Source organism: Oreochromis aureus, linkage group 11 (genome assembly GCF_013358895.1).
Source record: "Oreochromis aureus strain Israel breed Guangdong linkage group 11, ZZ_aureus, whole genome shotgun sequence".
Classification (NCBI taxonomy): Eukaryota; Metazoa; Chordata; class Actinopteri; order Cichliformes; family Cichlidae; genus Oreochromis; species Oreochromis aureus.
Window position 1 is genome coordinate 28397108 of NC_052952.1, and position 16759 is coordinate 28413866.

A 16759-nucleotide genomic window follows, 5' to 3' on the forward strand; every position below is an offset into this window, starting at 1 on the left:
ATGTACTGTCCAGAATGCTGTGCTGTCACATTTGGAATAGTGAGTGTAGCTGATCCAGTGTCATTATACAGGTAAGTTCCACTATGAAGGTTTGGGTTTGTACTCAATTTTTTCCACACAATAAGAGCTGGAGGAAACTTTCAACACTGCAGGTTAGATTCAGAACATCTCCTCTTTAACAGTTGTATTCCCAATGATCAGAGGTTTCCTTGAATCTGTGGAACAGATTTTAGTAATTTATTCAAGATAAGGAAGGATGAAATAGCTGAAAAAAATATTTTGATATTGTAACGGATGACAAATCCTTTGACCCAGACAGTGATTTTGTACAATACTTTTCCATGTAGGGGGCATTTTGGCTAGCATGTTTCGGGTTTATTTTTGCCTTGATGATGCAGTGAGGGACACCAGTGTCCCCGTTATTTACAGTATGGAGGGAAACAAAATAATTATTCAAGATAACTTAAACACAGAAAGTGGGAATATCTTTTGATAAGATGATGTCTGACCATTCTCAAGTATAATATGGAGCACGTTTTTGTTGGTATGGTTTAAGTTTCCTTGTTCCTCATACTGCTCAGTATCATTCACATCAAAACACTAAAAGAGGGAATATCCTTGGGAATAATAGTTTGTATTGGCATTAATAACATTAATGCAACTGAAATCCATTTTTTAATACAGTGGCAAATCAATCAATAACAAGTTTCCTTGGGGTAGTGTTTAGTACTTATATACTGGTAAGGTAGTCATAATTTGGTCTAAAGATTTTAGGAAGTGTTTTAATTAATGTGGACTTTTGATAATATGACATTTTGTATTGATGAAGGGTCATAATAAGATAATCTATGTTATCTGTCTTTCAATTTACCAATTCACCTCTATTTCTCTTTTAACAATTCAAAAGTTGAAGGGAAATCACACTCTAAATTTTGGAACACTTTATTATACCTTTAAACAAAATTATGGCTACTTTTCCAATATATTATAGTGAAATATTAGTGCTGTCTACTTACAAGTCACAGTCACACTGACGTAAGAAGTCAGAGTTGCGTCCAGATGTTTTGCAGCACAGATGTACCGTCCAGAATGTTCTGCTGTCACATTCTGGATGACAAGTGCAGCTGATCCAGTGTCATTGTGCAGATCAGTGTCAGTTCCAATATGAAGGTTTGTGTTGGAGCTAGGTTTTTTCCACACAATAAGAGCTGGAGGGATACTGTCCACACTGCAGGTCAAATTCAGAACATCTCCCTCTTTAACAGTTGTATTCCCAATGATCAGAGGTTGCCTTAAATCTGTGGAACAGATTTTACTAATTTATTCAAGATAAGGAAGGATGAAATGGCTAAAACAAAAATATTTTTTAATATTCTAACTCATGACAAAACCTTTGACCCAGACAGTGATTTTGTACAATATGGATGGATGTATGTTTCGGGTTTATTATTGCCTTGATGATGCAGTGAGGGACACCAGTGTCCTTGTTATACTTTTGGGCTCCATTTTGTTGGTATGGTTTAAGTTTTTTTCCCACCATCATCATCAAAACACAAAAGAGGGAATATCTTTCAAAAATCTGTTCCATTGGTCCAGTAGTTTTCCAGAGAAACAGTGCCAAATTGTACAGTAGCTGCTCTGGCAGTGCACTGTGGACTGATAACTATTATTTTATTTTCGAAAATGTATTTCTATTTTCTTACCCACCTTTATCTTTATGTCATGACATTTAAAAAAGGTTTACTGTAACAATACAGATCAAGGTTTTAGGCTTCCTATCATATTTATACAATTGTGTGCAATTCTAAACTTTACTAGAAGATTAGTAGTGTCTACTTACAAGTCACAGTTACACTGACATAAGAAGTCACGGTGGTATTCAGATGTTTTGCTGTACAGATGTACTGTCCAGAATGCTGTGCTGTCACATTTGGAATGGTGAGTGTAGCTGATCCAGTGTCATTATACAGGTAAGTTCCACTATGAAGGTTTGGGTTTGTACTCAATTTTTTCCACACAATAAGAGCTGGAGGGAAACTTTCAACACTGCAGGTCAAATTCAGAACATCTCCCTCTTTAACAGTTGTATTCCCAATGATCAGAGGTTTCCTTGAATCTGTGGAACAGATTTTAGTAATTTATTCAAGATAAGGAAGGATGAAATAGCTGAAAAAAAATATTTTGATATTGTAACGGATGACAAAACCTTTGACCCAGACAGTGATTTTGTACAATACTTTTTGCATGTAGGGGGCATTTTGGCTAGCATGTTTCAGGTTTATTTTTGCCTTGATGATGCAGTGAGGGACACCAGTGTCCCCGTTATTTACAGTATGGAGGGAAACAAAATAATTATTCAAGATAACTTAAACACAGAAAGTGGGAATATCTTTTGATAAGATGATGTCTGACCATTCTCAAGTATAATATGGAGCACGTTTTTGTTGGCATGGTTTAAGTTTCCTTGTTCCTCATACTGCTCAGTATCATTCACATCAAAACACTAAAAGAGGGAATATCCTTGGGAATAGTAGTTAGTATTGGCATTAATAACATTAATGCAACTGAAATCCATTTTTTAATACAGTGGCAAATCAATCAATAACAAGTTTCCTTGGGGTAGTGTTTAGTACTTATATACTGGTAAGGTAGTCATAATTTGGTCTAAAGATTTTAGGAAGTGTTTTAATTAATGTGGACTTTTGATAATATGACATTTTGTATTGATGAAGGGTCATAATAAGATAATCTATGTTATCTGTCTTTCAATTTACCAATTCACCTCTATTTCTCTTTTAACAATTCAAAAGTTGAAGGGAAATCACACTCTAAATTTTGGAACACTTTATTATACCTTTAAACAAAATTATGGCTACTTTTCCAATATATTATAGTGAAATATTAGTGCTGTCTACTTACAAGTCACAGTCACATTGACGTAAGAAGTCAGAGTTGTGTCCAGATGTTTTGCTGCACAGATGTACCGTCCAGAATGTTCTGCTGTCACATTCTGGATGACAAGTGTAGCTGATCCAGTGTCATTGTGCAGATCAGTGTCAGTTCCAATATGAAGGTTTGTGTTGGAGCTAGGTTTTTCCACACAATAAGAGCTGGAGGATACTGTCCACACTGCAGGTCAAATTCAGAACATTTCCCTCATTAAGAGTTGTATTCCCAGCTATCAGTGGTCTCCTTTTATCTGTGGAACAGAATTCAGCAATTTATAATATGGAGGGCGAAAAAAGAATTATTCAAGATAACCTTTAAAGAATCATGAAAGACTAAGTTTCCTCGTTCTACATACTCCTCTCTGTGATTCACATCCAAACACTAAAAGAGGGAATATCCTTGGGAATAGAAGTAATATTGGTATCTCATCCATAATTAGATTTTCCTTCAATTCACTTGTATTTCTCTTTTCCCAATTCAAACATTGAAGGCAAACCACACTCTGTGCTATGGAAGGCTTTTTTGACGGTCAGGTGTTTGGGAATGGAAAGAGAGTACCCAAATGCAGGACGCACATACTGACTGACTATGAGCATGGTGTTTATTATAAAGACGGGATGAACAGAACATGAAAGGTTGAACTAAACTGATTAAGTGGACTGAACTGAAAACACACATAATGAAAAGGCAATGACGAGACAAGAAACTGAGGGAAACTGAGGGCTTAAATATACTGGATACTGACGATGAATGGAAACCGGTGAGAACACAGCTGAACTAAATATATATCATTATAGCAGAAGATTAGTATTGTCTACTTACAAGTCACAGTCACATCAACATATAGGGTCAGAGTTGCGTCCAGATGTTTTGCAGCACAGATGTACCGTCCAGAATGTTCTGCTGTCACATTCTGGATGACAAGTGCAGCTGATCCAGTGTCATTGTGCAGATCAGTGTCAGTTCCAATATGAAGGTTTGTGTTGGAGCTAGGTTTTTCCACACAATAAGAGCTGGAGGATACTGTCCACACTGCAGGTCAAATTCAGAACATCTCCCTCTTTAACAGTTGTATTCCCAATGATCAGAGGTTGCCTTAAATCTGTGGAACAGATTTTAGTAATTTATTTAAGATAAGGAAGGATGAAATGGCTAAAACAAAAATATTTTAATATTCTAACGCATGACAAAAACCTTTGACCCAGACAGTGATTTTGTATAATATGGATGGATGTATGTTTCGGGTTTATTATTGCCTTGATGATGCAGTGAGGGACACCAGTGTCCTTGTTATACTTTGGGCTCCATTTTGTTGGTATGGTTTAAGTTTATTTCCCACCATCATCATCAAAACACAAAAGAGGGAATATCTTTCAAAAACCTGTTCCATTGGTCCAGTAGTTTTCCAGAGAAACAATGCCAAATTGTACAGTAGCTGCTCTGGCGGTGCACTGTGGACTGATAACTATTATTTTATTTTTGAAAATGTATTTCTATTTTCTTACCCACCTTTATCTTTATGTCATGACATTTAAAAAAGGTTTATTGTAACAATACAGATCAATGTTTTTGGCTACCTATCATATTTATACAATTGTGTGCAATTCTAAACTTTACTAGAAGATTAGTACTGTCTACTTACAAGTCACAGTTACACTGACATAAGAAGTCACGGTGGTATTCAGATGTTTTGCTGTACAGATGTACTGTCCAGAATGCTGTGCTGTCACATTTGGAATAGTGAGTGTAGCTGATCCAGTGTCATTATACAGGTAAGTTCCACTATGAAGGTTTGGGTTTGTACTCAATTTTTTCCACACAATAAGAGCTGGAGGGAAACTTTCAACACTGCAGGTTAGATTCAGAACATCTCCCTCTTTAATGACCGTTCTCCCAGTGATCTGAGGTTTCCTGTAATCTGTGCAGCACATTTACTTGGTTTATTTAAGGAAGGAGACAATAACATATAACCGTTTACTATGAAAATATGCAATGAGTTTTTGCTCTAAATTGTAGATGCTAATGTTAACAACAAAGTAAACTGTGTCTTTAACTTGTGCACAGTTATTTTCTTCTAATCAGCATTTAAAGGACAATTTGATCATTGTAGAATCTCACTGGAGGTTTTCTCTTGAATATACACACAATATTTACAATGCTTCCAATTCCATTTCCATGACACCAAGCACTGATGTCAAGCAGTGCTGTCTGTCTTTCAGAAGACAGTCTTCAAAAAAAAAAGTATTTTTCTTTAAAAGCACAAAGTTGTGAACTTACACATCACCCTTACAGTGACTTTCTCCTTCAGAGTATTGTTAATATATTGAGCCGTACAAACATACTGTCCAGCATGTTTTGCTGTTGCATTTAGGATGATAAATGTTGCTGATCTCGAATCGCTGTGCAGGTTTGTGTCTGAACTAAGTCTGGACCACCTAATCAGAGATAGAGGGAAACTTTCAACACTGCAGGTCAGATTCAGTGATTCATGCTCCTTCACCCTTGTAACACCACTTATTTTAACTTCCTTCAAGTCTATGAGTCAAAAAAACAAAAAATAACTTCCTTACATTTCCCCCAAAAAGTTGTACAATTCAACAAGGTTCACAATATTTTGTGTTTATAGCAAAGTACTCACAGTTCACATTTAAGGTTGAAGTCTCTTCTGTAATTGTTTCACCTGTAAAACTGATCATACAGGTGACGTTCGTGTTGTGGTGTTTAGCTGATGGGTTAAAGATCAAAGTTGAGACAGGACTCTGTGTGAAAGCAGTCAGATTCTCAGTCTTGAAATCAGTGCTGTTTCCTGTAATGTAAGATTCAGTCCCTCCTGCTCCTCTCCATGTCCAGGTGATTTCAGGAACAGATCCAGAGCAGAGACCAGGAGCAGTGCAGGTCAGTGTGGCCTGCTGTCCCTCTGTCAGTGTGGGAATCATTACTGTGGGCTTCAGCTTAAGACCTAATGGGAAAACAATACATTTTTGATTTTTGGTTAAACATTTTGAGTGTTTAAGACTTCAAGTATGTTTGTGTTTTAGTCTACATTTTCATACCTTTTACATAAACAGTCACTCTGGGAGAGAATGAAAATCCATCAGGTTTTCCATTCAGTTCACCAATAACTCTGAGGTGATATGATCCAGAATCAGACTGTTTTAGCTTATTAATGAAGATGCTGCAGTTGTTCTGGCTCAGATCAGGCTCCAAAAAGGACACTCGCCCTTTAAACCCAGACTGAACTTTAATGCTGTTGTTGGTGTGAAATATCATGATAGGATTACCACATCTTGGTTCAGATACTTCACATTTATACCAAGCTAAATGTTTAGGTGTAAAGCCATCACCAGTCCTAAAAGAACATGGGATCACAACACAGAGTCCAGCCTCTACTGTTACTTCTCCCTCATTGAGAGTGACACAGTATCCACTGACACAGTGTTGTCGTCCCCAGGCTGAGGCACCTATTAATGCAAGGGAAATATAAAAAATAGACAGTTTTTAGTTTCAAACAGTAAAAGATCGTGTCTGATCCTTGATAAATTACTACTTGAGACAGTAGTAATACTAAATTATGATAAATTCTGGGTGATAATAGATAATTTATAATCTGGATACATGTTATGAAACAGTTTTATATGCAAATGTTAAAAGATTATTGAATATCAGCTGAATTAGGAGGTTACTTAGAAGAAGATACAAACTTATGTCAGCACTGCTACATGTCACAGAGGAAAGCAGAGCTGCCCAGATGAGAACAGACATGCTTGATATTCGATGCTCGACACGTTGAGTCTCTTCCTCCACTGGACAAATTTGTATTAATGCTAAAAATAAACATTCAGAAATTACATCAAAGAAAAGACTCCAGCTACAGTCACACATCTCATGAAAGTCACATCTCATGTCACATGCTTATTTATGTTGTAATTATGATGTGTACATCCTTTACGGAGGACTACAGCTGCTCCAAAGACTTAATCTTTATATAGTTAAGCACTTAACAGGACAGTTTTATGTTATCTGTATCAATGTATTATACACAGTTAACTCATAGTTATTACAGCAGTGAGATCTATAACATTTTAGTATAAAATAAATAAGATAAAAACAGGTTAAATAATATAACAAAGTATGGTTCATCTTTAGTTTTAAAGTATATACTTGAAACCCATCTTTACCTCTTTTTGTCTTGTTCTCTTCTGTCCAAACTGATCTGTGCTGGCGTTTTAATTCAAAGTTTCTGTTCCTCACTTTTTTCTATTTCTTCCTACGTTTTGCAACAGGATTTCCACATGTTTACCAGCATAACTCTGAACTTTACAGACTGGCTTTCACAAAGTTATTATTATATCACACTCTGTATGATATACATATGTTTCATTTCATTGATTGAATAATTAGTGTTGAGTAGGAAAAATGTTCTTTGAGGAATTTAAATACCAGTAAAACCATATCATTGAGATTTTTGTGTGTTTTTTTTTTCATTTATTTTTTTCTTTTTACTTCAACAGAGTAACCCACAAATAGAACAACTATATTGCCATTGATGGGCTTTGTCAAAAACTAACATCTGCATGTATTAAAATGGTCATATTAAAATCCCCGAGTCAGATTAAATGGACTAAAATGCCCAAAATAAAACAAAGAATGCCACTCAGCATTTCCCCATTTCAGCTGCGTACAACATCTCTGCAAATACTTCAGCAATTTTTCAGTTCAGTTCCTAAAATACATCTGAAGGAGATGGGAATAAGGACCTTTGCAGAAGGAGCTATAAGCAAAGATTAAGCAGCAACTTCAGGGGCTGAAAATTGAAACAAACATAAAAGAGCCAGCCTTGGTGAGGATGCAGAGCTGTTCCCCTTATCTGTAAAGTATAAAAGAGGCATGACACACCAGGAATATAACGCTAAGGGTTAAAAACATGCATACAGAGTGTGTTAAGGGTTGAAAAATGTGTGTACAAGATGGATACATTAAAAACATAGCTAAAAAAAAGGTATGGTTATGATCATGTAAAAATCATAGTTAATTTTGTACAAGATCATTAAGTTAAAAGCGGGATGACTTTTTAAAAATTTTGTTGTGTCTTTAAGTGCAGATGCTGGGTTCAGTTGTACTTGACTTATGTTACTCAAAGATGCCACTAGATGGCGCATACTGCTCAGGATGAATGCAAAACCTTGTTAGAGGCAAGTAAATGAAAATAAATTGTATATGAATGTATAAAGAGTGTTGATATTTTGTAGCCATAAAATCATAAAGTGTTTATATTCTTTGCACTTTAAGCACTTGTTGGCCATGTCTTAGAGTTGATATGCCTTTCCTGAAGAAAACCTTTGCACACTTTGTTTTGTAGGGAAATACATTATCATACTGAAAAAAGGAAATTTCATCATTTCTGTCATAACCTGATTTTGACTGCTGGAATGAGAAAACTGTTGCCTGAGCAAGCAACTTAAAAACAGCCCCAAATAATATGTGAACTGTAGTGTTCTTGCTGAAAGTGAGCAAGCACACTGCTTGCAATTTTAAGCTGTAAAGACTTTTGTATGTTGTTTTTAGGAACCTTTACACGTGCATTGTCATTGTGTACTTAAGAAGTGTTTGGGGACTTTTGACATTAGCATTAGAACCACTGAAGGTAGTTATATCATTAGCTTGAAATGGATTGTGTGGTATAGAACAAATGATTTGGTCAAAATAAACATTCTGACTTGATGAACGTATCGGATAAAAACTGAAAAAGAAAATAAATGATCTTATGCAAGACAGGGAAAAAAATGCATTTACTAAGCAAAAAGACATACATTTTGCAGCGAGAATACAAAGCACAAAACATGGTGTAAAAGGGCATTTTGTGAAAGCACTAAAAGGAAACTCCAAAGGTAATTTGGCACACTTTGGCTGCACACTGTCAAATATATTTGACCAGACAAGGTCAGTGTTGGCCATCTGCCACCTGGAAACTTAAACCGTTAAAAATCTGCAAAATACATCAAGAATAAAGTCAAGTAAAAGATAAGCCACTATATTTACTACTACAGCTAAATGTCATTGGACAAGATTTTATAGTAAAGAAGTATAGATATCTAAAAATTGCTTAACCATAACATTTTTCTAATATTTGTAGTCATTAAACTATTGCAGAGCACTATATTCAGAGGTAACATTTTCATCCCTGTAAGATTTGATTTGTTAATATTTGTGAAGTTTACAACATAGAGAAGATTTTTCAAAAGGTTTTCATTCAAACACAAAATGAAAATCCATCTATCCATCAATCCATCCATTACATCTGATGAGATCAATATTTATCCTTAGCAACTATACAAACGAATTCCTCAATTATCATCTATTATGTCATTCACAGTGGAGTACACTGTGCCATCTTCCTCTTCCTTCTTTTTTGGTTCACAGTGTTTCATCTCCCCCTCCAACATTTTACCGTCGTCTCCACCATCATCTACTTGTTCTTTTTTTATTATCCTCTTGATTTCAGCGTACTCCGTCTTTGTGCTTTCTCGCGTCCTTGCTGCCTTCGTTTTTAACAGGGAAAAATCAATGGTGGCATATTCCACTTCGTTTGTCCCACTGTTTGAGTTCAGGGTCTGGTTGTTTTGTAATGCTTGACCATCATATATCTGTTACAAAGTAAATAGTTTGAGTCATTTATCAGCTACAGGCACCCCAACATTGTGAGTACTATCTATGTATCTCGTGTATATTCTTTCATGCTTCAAAGCGTGTGAGTTCTGCACCATATTCTAAGTCAAGCTATACTATTTGTTTGGTTTCTCTCTCCATCTGTCCCTTCCTGCATTGTGCTGGTGTAGGGGTGCACCTGTAAATTGCGTCACTTTATTCTGAAGCCTCTGCCTACCATCACAGCTATGCCTGAGTTGTCAGCCCAGGTTTTCAATGATGCACCTGTCTAAAGTTGTATAATGTGTAGTGTCCATTAAAGGATTGGCTTTTCATTTCTGGAAAACAATCATCTTTCCTGACACTGTCTTGCTTGACACTGTCTTGTGTGTTGTTGTTTAGTGTTGTCCTGGCAGACTGAGCTGACTTATTATTGTTTCACCTGATAGCGCTGTGCAGTGAGTGGCTCCTTTGGTGGGGTGATTTGTTTTAATATAAGAGATGGTTCAGTGTGTGTGTGAGAGAGATTCCTATCTACATACTATGCATATACATCTGCCTTTATGTAGCACAGAGATGTGAAAGATTTTTATTTTGATGCCTTGAAAAGATGAGTTTTATCAGGTTATGTGCAATTACCAGCTGCTGTTAATCCACTGAATCCAGCTAATTATTATTTCAATGATTTTTAATTTTGTTTCTCCCCTCTCTTTAGCTCTATAGGACTGGGTGTGGATTACCAGCAGCAGTGAGACTTCCTCCATATGTATGGGAGATATTTGTGCAGAAACCCATTTGAACTACTTTAAGCTATATCAAAAAAGACGAATTAACATAAATACCAGCGGATCATCTGGACGTGTCAGCATCACAAAAGTATCATTCAAATGTCCGGAACTCTTCATTTCTTTCCTGTAGAAAAGGGCATATTTACAGAAACAATGTTGAAATGAATCTTAAATTGCATCTACAGAGAAACCTTAATAATAACTACAAAAATAAATTCTGTACCTGAAGCACTTTTTTGCCAAAAAGCAAACACCTGATGAAAGAACTGCACCAATCAAAAATGCAATGATAATTTCCAGAAATCGCCACCTAAAACCTGATGATGGCTCTGCACTCAAAGTAAACAACATGAAAAACCTGTTAACTCACACAAGGCATTGAATTATATACAGTACACCTAATGGCTAGTCTAATGATTGTATTAATTACATAGGTCGTAGATTACATGGGTTAAAAAAATGGTAGTAAAAATGTCAAGTGGTTAGAAGTCTCCAAAAGTTGAATCTGTTCATCTGGACGTAGCGTTTTGTGGGAGAAACGTTTCGTCACTCATCCAAGTGACTTCTTCAGTCTCAGCTGACTGCAGATCAAGTGGTTAGAAGTGTTACAGAAAGGGTTTTAATTTAAAACAACAACAACCAAACAAAACTTACCATCTTTTTTAGACAACTTGTTATTGATCAGCAGGTTTTCTCTTTCTTCTCCATTTCCATTGTTGCTGACACATTCAACAGTGCTGTTGCCATGGTTTTTTACAGTTACACTGATAGTACTCTTGACTGTGTGATTTAATACAGTGGTAATGACAGAGTAGTCAGTGTGGTGATTCAACAGAGGCCATTTGATGGTAGGTAAAGGAAACCCTTCACTGATGCACACACAGGTCAAACCCTCAGACTGAAGCACACATCCTGAGCCATTCTGTATCTTTGTATGCCCTGTAAACATGTAACCAGAATCATAAAACAGGGGAAGCTGCAAGCTATAACGTTAATATGAATTTCAGGTTAAAATACCATTGACTCACAAGTCACAGTTACATCAACATATGAAGTCAGAGTTGTGTCCAGATGTTTTACTGTACAGATGTACTGCCCAGAATGTTCTGATGTCACATTATGGACGACAAGTGTAGCTGATCCAGTGTCATTGTGCAGCTTTGTGTTAGAACTAAGTTTAGACCACACAATCAGAGATGGAGGGAAACTTTCAACACTGCAGGTCAGATTCAGAACATCTCCCTTCTTCACAGTTGTAACACCACTGATTGTAATTTCTTTCTTATCTGTGAGATAAAAATATACATTTTACAATAATGTGATTTCCTTTTAAGACTCTGCTGATCATTCAATAGATTTTAAAAAATTAATATAAAAAAAATCAGAGGTTGCAAAGTACTCACGGTTCACATTTACAGTGAAAGTCTTCTGTTTACTTTTTCCACCTGTGAAGTTGATATTGCAAGTGACACGAGTGTTGTGCTGTTCAGCTGAAGGATTAAAGGTCAAAGTTGAGATGTGTCTCTGTGTTACATCAGTCAGATTCTCAGTCTTGAAATCAGTGCTGTTTCCTGTAATGTAAGATTCAGTCCCTCCTGCTCCTCTCTATGTCCAGGTGATTTCAGGAACAGATCCAGAGCAGAGACCAGGAGCAGTGCAGGTCAGTGTGGCCTGTTGTCCCTCTGTCAGTGTGGGAATCATTACTGTGGGCTTCTGATTAAGACCTAATGGAAATACATTGCATTTGTAAAAACAGATTAACTACCTGAAGTTCATCCAGTACATCATTCTGTTTTTCAAATAGTAAGATATTTAATAAAAAAAGGCAAACAGTTTTAACAGGAACTGTTGCAGTTCCTACCAGCTATCATAGAGGTCAATAATTTCCCAAAAGAATGAATACTTCATTAAGGCCATAAAAATACTAAATATGTTATTGTACATGACTGAATTTTTTTTTCCACATGATTGTTCTTGGAATAGCTTTTCATACCTTTAACAGAGACAGTTACTCTTGGAATGAATGTGAATCCATCTTGTTGTCCATTCCGTACACCAGTAACTCTGAGCTGATAAAATCCAGAATCAGACTCTTTGAGATCATTAATGATGATGCTGCAGTTTTTCTGACTCACATCAGGCTCCAAACGTGACACTCGTCCTTCAAACCCAGACTGAACTTTTTTGTCTGTGGTTTTGTTGCTGTGAAATATTATTTCATCATCACTACATTTTGTTGGAGATGCATCACATTTGTACCAAATTATATGTTTGGGAGTAAACTCATCAGCAGTAGTGAAAGAACACGGGATCACAACACAGAGTCCAGCCTCTGCTGTTAGTTTTCTCTTACTCAGAGTAACACAGTATCCTTTGTCTCTACAGAGTTGTTGTCGTCCCCAGGCTGAGGCACCTGTTAATGCAAAGGGAAAGATAAACATAGTGAAAGGAACATTTAATTTGTAGCAATAACAATTATATCTAATTAAACATATTACAGTAACTTTTATGTTTTACACAAGTTGCTTGTTTGTGCTATACACAACAACTATAATTTTCAGATTTTACAGCCTATTATATCCAGGTTATGAACTCTGCCTGGATATTGATTAACAATATCTCGGGACATATTTAACAAAAAAATAAATTAAAATGGCACACAGAATGATAGTAGAGATGTAAATAGTAAAGTCACAAATTTATGAACTGTAGATAATAATAAATTCTTATCATCTTTTTTTTACATGCAAATATTTTTTTTTCTTTAAACTACAAATATAGCAGAATTACAGTAAAGGAGAAGATACAAACCTGTGTCAGCAATGCTGCCTTTTACAGAGACAAACAGAGCCGACCAGATGAGAACAAACATGTTCAATGCTCGAGACGTTCAGTCTCTCCCTCCACAGAATAACTTATCCAGCAGATGAGCAGCCTCTGCTGTTAGTTTTGTTCACTAAGAATAACACAGTATTCTTGAGACTGCTTTCTTCCACCAGATTTGTAACCTAATTACAAGATTGCAGAAGAAAAGAGTCAAACCTTTTTTTAGCATTGCTGCTCATAGAGAAAAGCAGAATTCCCCAACTGAGAACAAACATGTTTGATGTTTGATGCTTGACATTGGTCAGTCTCTCCCTCCACAGAGAAACTTTAATGCAGCTAATGTAAACATGCAGAATTAAAACAAGGGATTGTCCACATTTTGCATCATATATTTTAAAGGATGTCACAAAATTTTTAGCAGTTGTATGTATAAAATCTGTCTTAAAACATAGCTGTATCATTTCACTAATGTAACAACAGACACAAAACAACAGTCCACCAGTCAGCCCAGTTTTTTTGTCCAGCACAAGTAACTTTTATCAGCAGTGCCATATAGAAGAAAAGGTGGAATTGTATTTATTTTTTTTACCTTTTTCCTGTCTTTCTCGTTCACTCTTCTCTCCACAGTGATCTCAGCTGACTGCCCTCGTCGTCTCTATTTTCTGTTTCTTCCTTGTTTTGCACCAAGATTTCAGGAAGTTTCTCAGCACACATTTAAATGTTACTGAGCAAGACTGGCTTCTGTAAAAGCACCATCTTATATCAAACTGTGTAAATGTATTTCTCACTACATAAGCAATGAGAAATACAGCTGTTTTATTTGCTTAAAAAAGACCCTCTACTGCTGAATCTCTGCAGGAAGAGTATTTTTTCTCTCTCGATAACTTGAAGCTGGTAAAGATTAAGGAATTGGAACTGGTGAAGAAACCTCATGTAACTGACAGTGTGTGATACATGCATAGTCGTGGCCGCAAGTTTTGGCTGTGGCATAAAGTTTCTTTTTCGTATACTTGCTGATCTTTTGCTGTCACTTGCATTTAATGTCTCACTGTATGTATACATTAAAAACATAAGTAGCAACAAATCCAAAGCCAACTACCCGACTGTAGGCCACAAATTATCTGAAATCACATTACTGGCACACTGGTACAGCACATGTGAGTGAAAGCTTCACAAGCAGCAGTGGTGTGTAAATTCAAGAAACATAAGAAACATGTTTCCCTCCTGTTTCTCTTTCCCTTGTTAATCCTTTGTGTATTTAATGTGTCTTCCTTTGCTCTATGTTGCGTCGTCCCCTCACAGTGCTGTGTTTTTCTTCCATGCTCCTGGTAATGTTCTGGTTCTCTGTTTCCTGGTTTTCTAGTTTGAGCTTCACATTTTGAGTTTCTAGTTTAGTTTTCTTGTATTTCATTTTCAAGTTTTTCGACAGCAATAACGCTGCCGTCTTGATTTTATTCCTTTGTGTATGAGTCCTGCTTTGGTGTTATTCATCCTGCCTGGCACATCACATACTTTGACATTCTTGGGGATTTAGCAGATTTCAAAGTTTCATACATGCAGTCATATTGCAGAGTTCACATAAGTAATATTTTTAGGTGCATCAAAATAAGTAGTATTTAAAAGGAAATCTCAGAATGTCTGTGTTACCATTTTCTTTTAATATCAATATTCAGTAAGCCAAAATTAACTAAAATTAGTAACATGTACAGTAAATTTAATGGTCAAGACAAAGGGGGTTTTGACATCCTCTTTTAACCCAGATGAAGGCCCTAGCATGAGTAGGGGTCAGAAGAAAGCATAAAAGGTGAACTCGGGACAAACCAATTCCGCTGTGCCTGGTGCACGGGGAAAAATTATCAATTGTTTGGTGGTGTGCCATGTGATTTTTCTAATGTGAAATATGTGCCGTGGCTCCAAAAGGTTGGGAAACACTGATCTAAGGGACTTCCAGTCCCAAACTACATGTAACTCATATGTGGTGTGACAGAGCTGTATGACTGCACTTGTGTTGATGATGGACTGATTTTTATGATTTGACTTCAAATGTGAAACACTGTATGTGACAAAGGACAACCTCCTGCAATAGGCTAAATTAGCTGTTAAATGATAACACATCAGAATGCATGAGGGACACTGCTGGTGGTAAATGAAAGGAAAGTGGAAAGGGATCATTGTGGAACGACTGTGATGTTGATTTGTTTCTTAGATTGGGTGCTTTGTTTTCATATCTGTTTTGAAGAATGTGTGAGTGCAGGCAACCAGTAAGTACAGTCAAGGCTTGCTGTCACATGTTACACTGCATGTTTAACAGCTGTTGTGTTCAGAATTTTTGGAAGGACTCTCAGGAGAAAGGTTTGTCTTTTTAAAAAGGATTTACTTTGCTTTTGGCATTGAAATTAAGTTTACACAGCGCTGTGGACCTCTATGTGAACCAGCAGCATGTTTCACAAAAAGGATGACCAGCAAGCGGGCTGTACAACATTATATAGTGAGACAGAAACATAAATTATAGCAGCTATCTTCCTCCCGCACAGACGTGGCAGTCTTGGTGTTTGCTCCGAAGCATCCTCATATCTTCGTGACCTTGTCTGGTATCCGCTCCCTCCTCTGTAAGAGACAGAAAAGGAAAACGCTTTCCTGCCTAACCTTGATAATCTAATGCTATTATCCATCATTCTTCTAGTGATTCAGTGTTTGTTTAGAATATCATATTTGGAACTCTCTGACCCCGAGATTTATTGTAATCATAATCTATGTGTGTAAGCGTGTTTGCAGTTACCCCTCTGGACTCTAAGTCATTTCCTACAATATATCCGTCTGGATAGTCACATCGAACGAAGCATATGACCTTCAGAAGACTGAGTGCCAACTCATTATGCACTGAAAAAAATAATCAGTGGGATAAACATAAAAAAATTATTGTAAGCGGTTGCACGAAATTAAGTTATGTTTGGTTAACCTGAGTTTTTCATGTTATACCTGCACACATTTATCTGGTAACATGAACATGACTTTTTTATGTTGTTGTTACGTTTTTCATTCTGGTCAAATATTTATAGAAACCACTTGTTTATCAGACATGAACTTTTTGTGTTAATTGTATTGGACTACTATGTGTTATATTGACAAGATTATTTTATGGTAAGCTTATTTTATTTTATAACAAATTTCTAATATATAATATATAATCTAATATATAATTGAGTGTTCAATAAATAAAACTAAATTAAGGCTGATCTTACTGTATGTACTGTACACTTTCTCTTCAATCAAAGAAATAAGCAAAACATTTTTGAACAATGACCTGTATTTTTGAAAATACTACACAGTTGTAACAATGGACTTTCAATTCAGGCTTCCAAAATATACATGAGTCACATTTGCACAATGCATCTCTTTAAAAACATTCCACAACATTCCTCAAAGTTATCTGCTGTAACCTGGATTCAACATTGTGGGGCCTTATGACATCACGCTTATGTAAAAATAGTTTTTAAATGTAAGAGCCATAAGGTAATATGGCAAAAGGGGTGTAATTATTAAAATGACAC

At 36.2% G+C, this 16759-nt stretch overlaps 3 protein-coding genes across 3 annotated transcripts; all 3 read right to left on the reverse strand.

Annotated features, from left to right (window-relative positions):
* Positions 1-3938: 3938 nt before the first annotated feature.
* Positions 3939-7142, reverse strand: LOC120442728 (sialic acid-binding Ig-like lectin 12). The gene is made up of 6 exons (XM_039619874.1): positions 7128-7142; positions 6651-6773; positions 6003-6410; positions 5588-5908; positions 4592-4867; positions 3939-4051 (listed from the first exon to the last, which is right to left on the reverse strand). The coding sequence occupies exons 2-6, from the start codon at positions 6709-6711 to the stop codon at positions 3939-3941; spliced, it is 1179 nt and encodes a 392-aa protein (XP_039475808.1). The 5' UTR covers positions 6712-6773; positions 7128-7142.
* A 1590-nt stretch (positions 7143-8732) lies between these two features.
* On the reverse strand, positions 8733-11987 carry LOC120442729 (sialic acid-binding Ig-like lectin 11; the record flags this gene model as incomplete). Its single annotated transcript, XM_039619875.1, has 6 exons — positions 8733-9593; positions 10437-10506; positions 10606-10636; positions 11037-11321; positions 11411-11668; positions 11786-11987. Coding segments are annotated over 6 exons (1146 nt in total), but the record flags the coding sequence as incomplete, so codon positions are not given.
* Positions 11974-13854, reverse strand: LOC120442594 (sialic acid-binding Ig-like lectin 14). The gene is made up of 4 exons (XM_039619324.1): positions 13798-13854; positions 13194-13390; positions 12376-12795; positions 11974-12106 (listed from the first exon to the last, which is right to left on the reverse strand). Exons 2-4 carry the CDS (start codon positions 13252-13254, stop codon positions 11988-11990), a joined length of 600 nt encoding a protein of 199 aa, XP_039475258.1. The 5' UTR covers positions 13255-13390; positions 13798-13854; the 3' UTR covers positions 11974-11987.
* Positions 13855-16759: the final 2905 nt, after the last annotated feature.

Excerpts from the sequence above, each read along its gene's own strand:
- LOC120442728 (XM_039619874.1), bottom strand. The coding sequence starts at position 6,711 with ATGTCTGTTCTCATCTGGGCAGCTCTGCTTTCCTCTGTGACATGTAGC. Across the intron at positions 4,868-5,587 it reads TTCAACCTTAAATGTGAACT|ATTACAGGAAACCTCAGATC; the intron begins GTGAGTACTTTG and ends TGTGCTGCACAG. Across the intron at positions 4,052-4,591 it reads TGTCAGTGTAACTGTGACTT|ATTTAAGGCAACCTCTGATC; the intron begins GTAAGTAGACAG and ends TCTGTTCCACAG.
- LOC120442594 (XM_039619324.1), bottom strand. The coding sequence starts at position 13,254 with ATGTTTGTTCTCATCTGGTCGGCTCTGTTTGTCTCTGTAAAAGGCAGC. Across the intron at positions 12,796-13,193 it reads AGGCAGCATTGCTGACACAG|GTGCCTCAGCCTGGGGACGA; the intron begins GTTTGTATCTTC and ends TTGCATTAACAG. Across the intron at positions 12,107-12,375 it reads AGTAACTGTCTCTGTTAAAG|GTCTTAATCAGAAGCCCACA; the intron begins GTATGAAAAGCT and ends TATTTCCATTAG.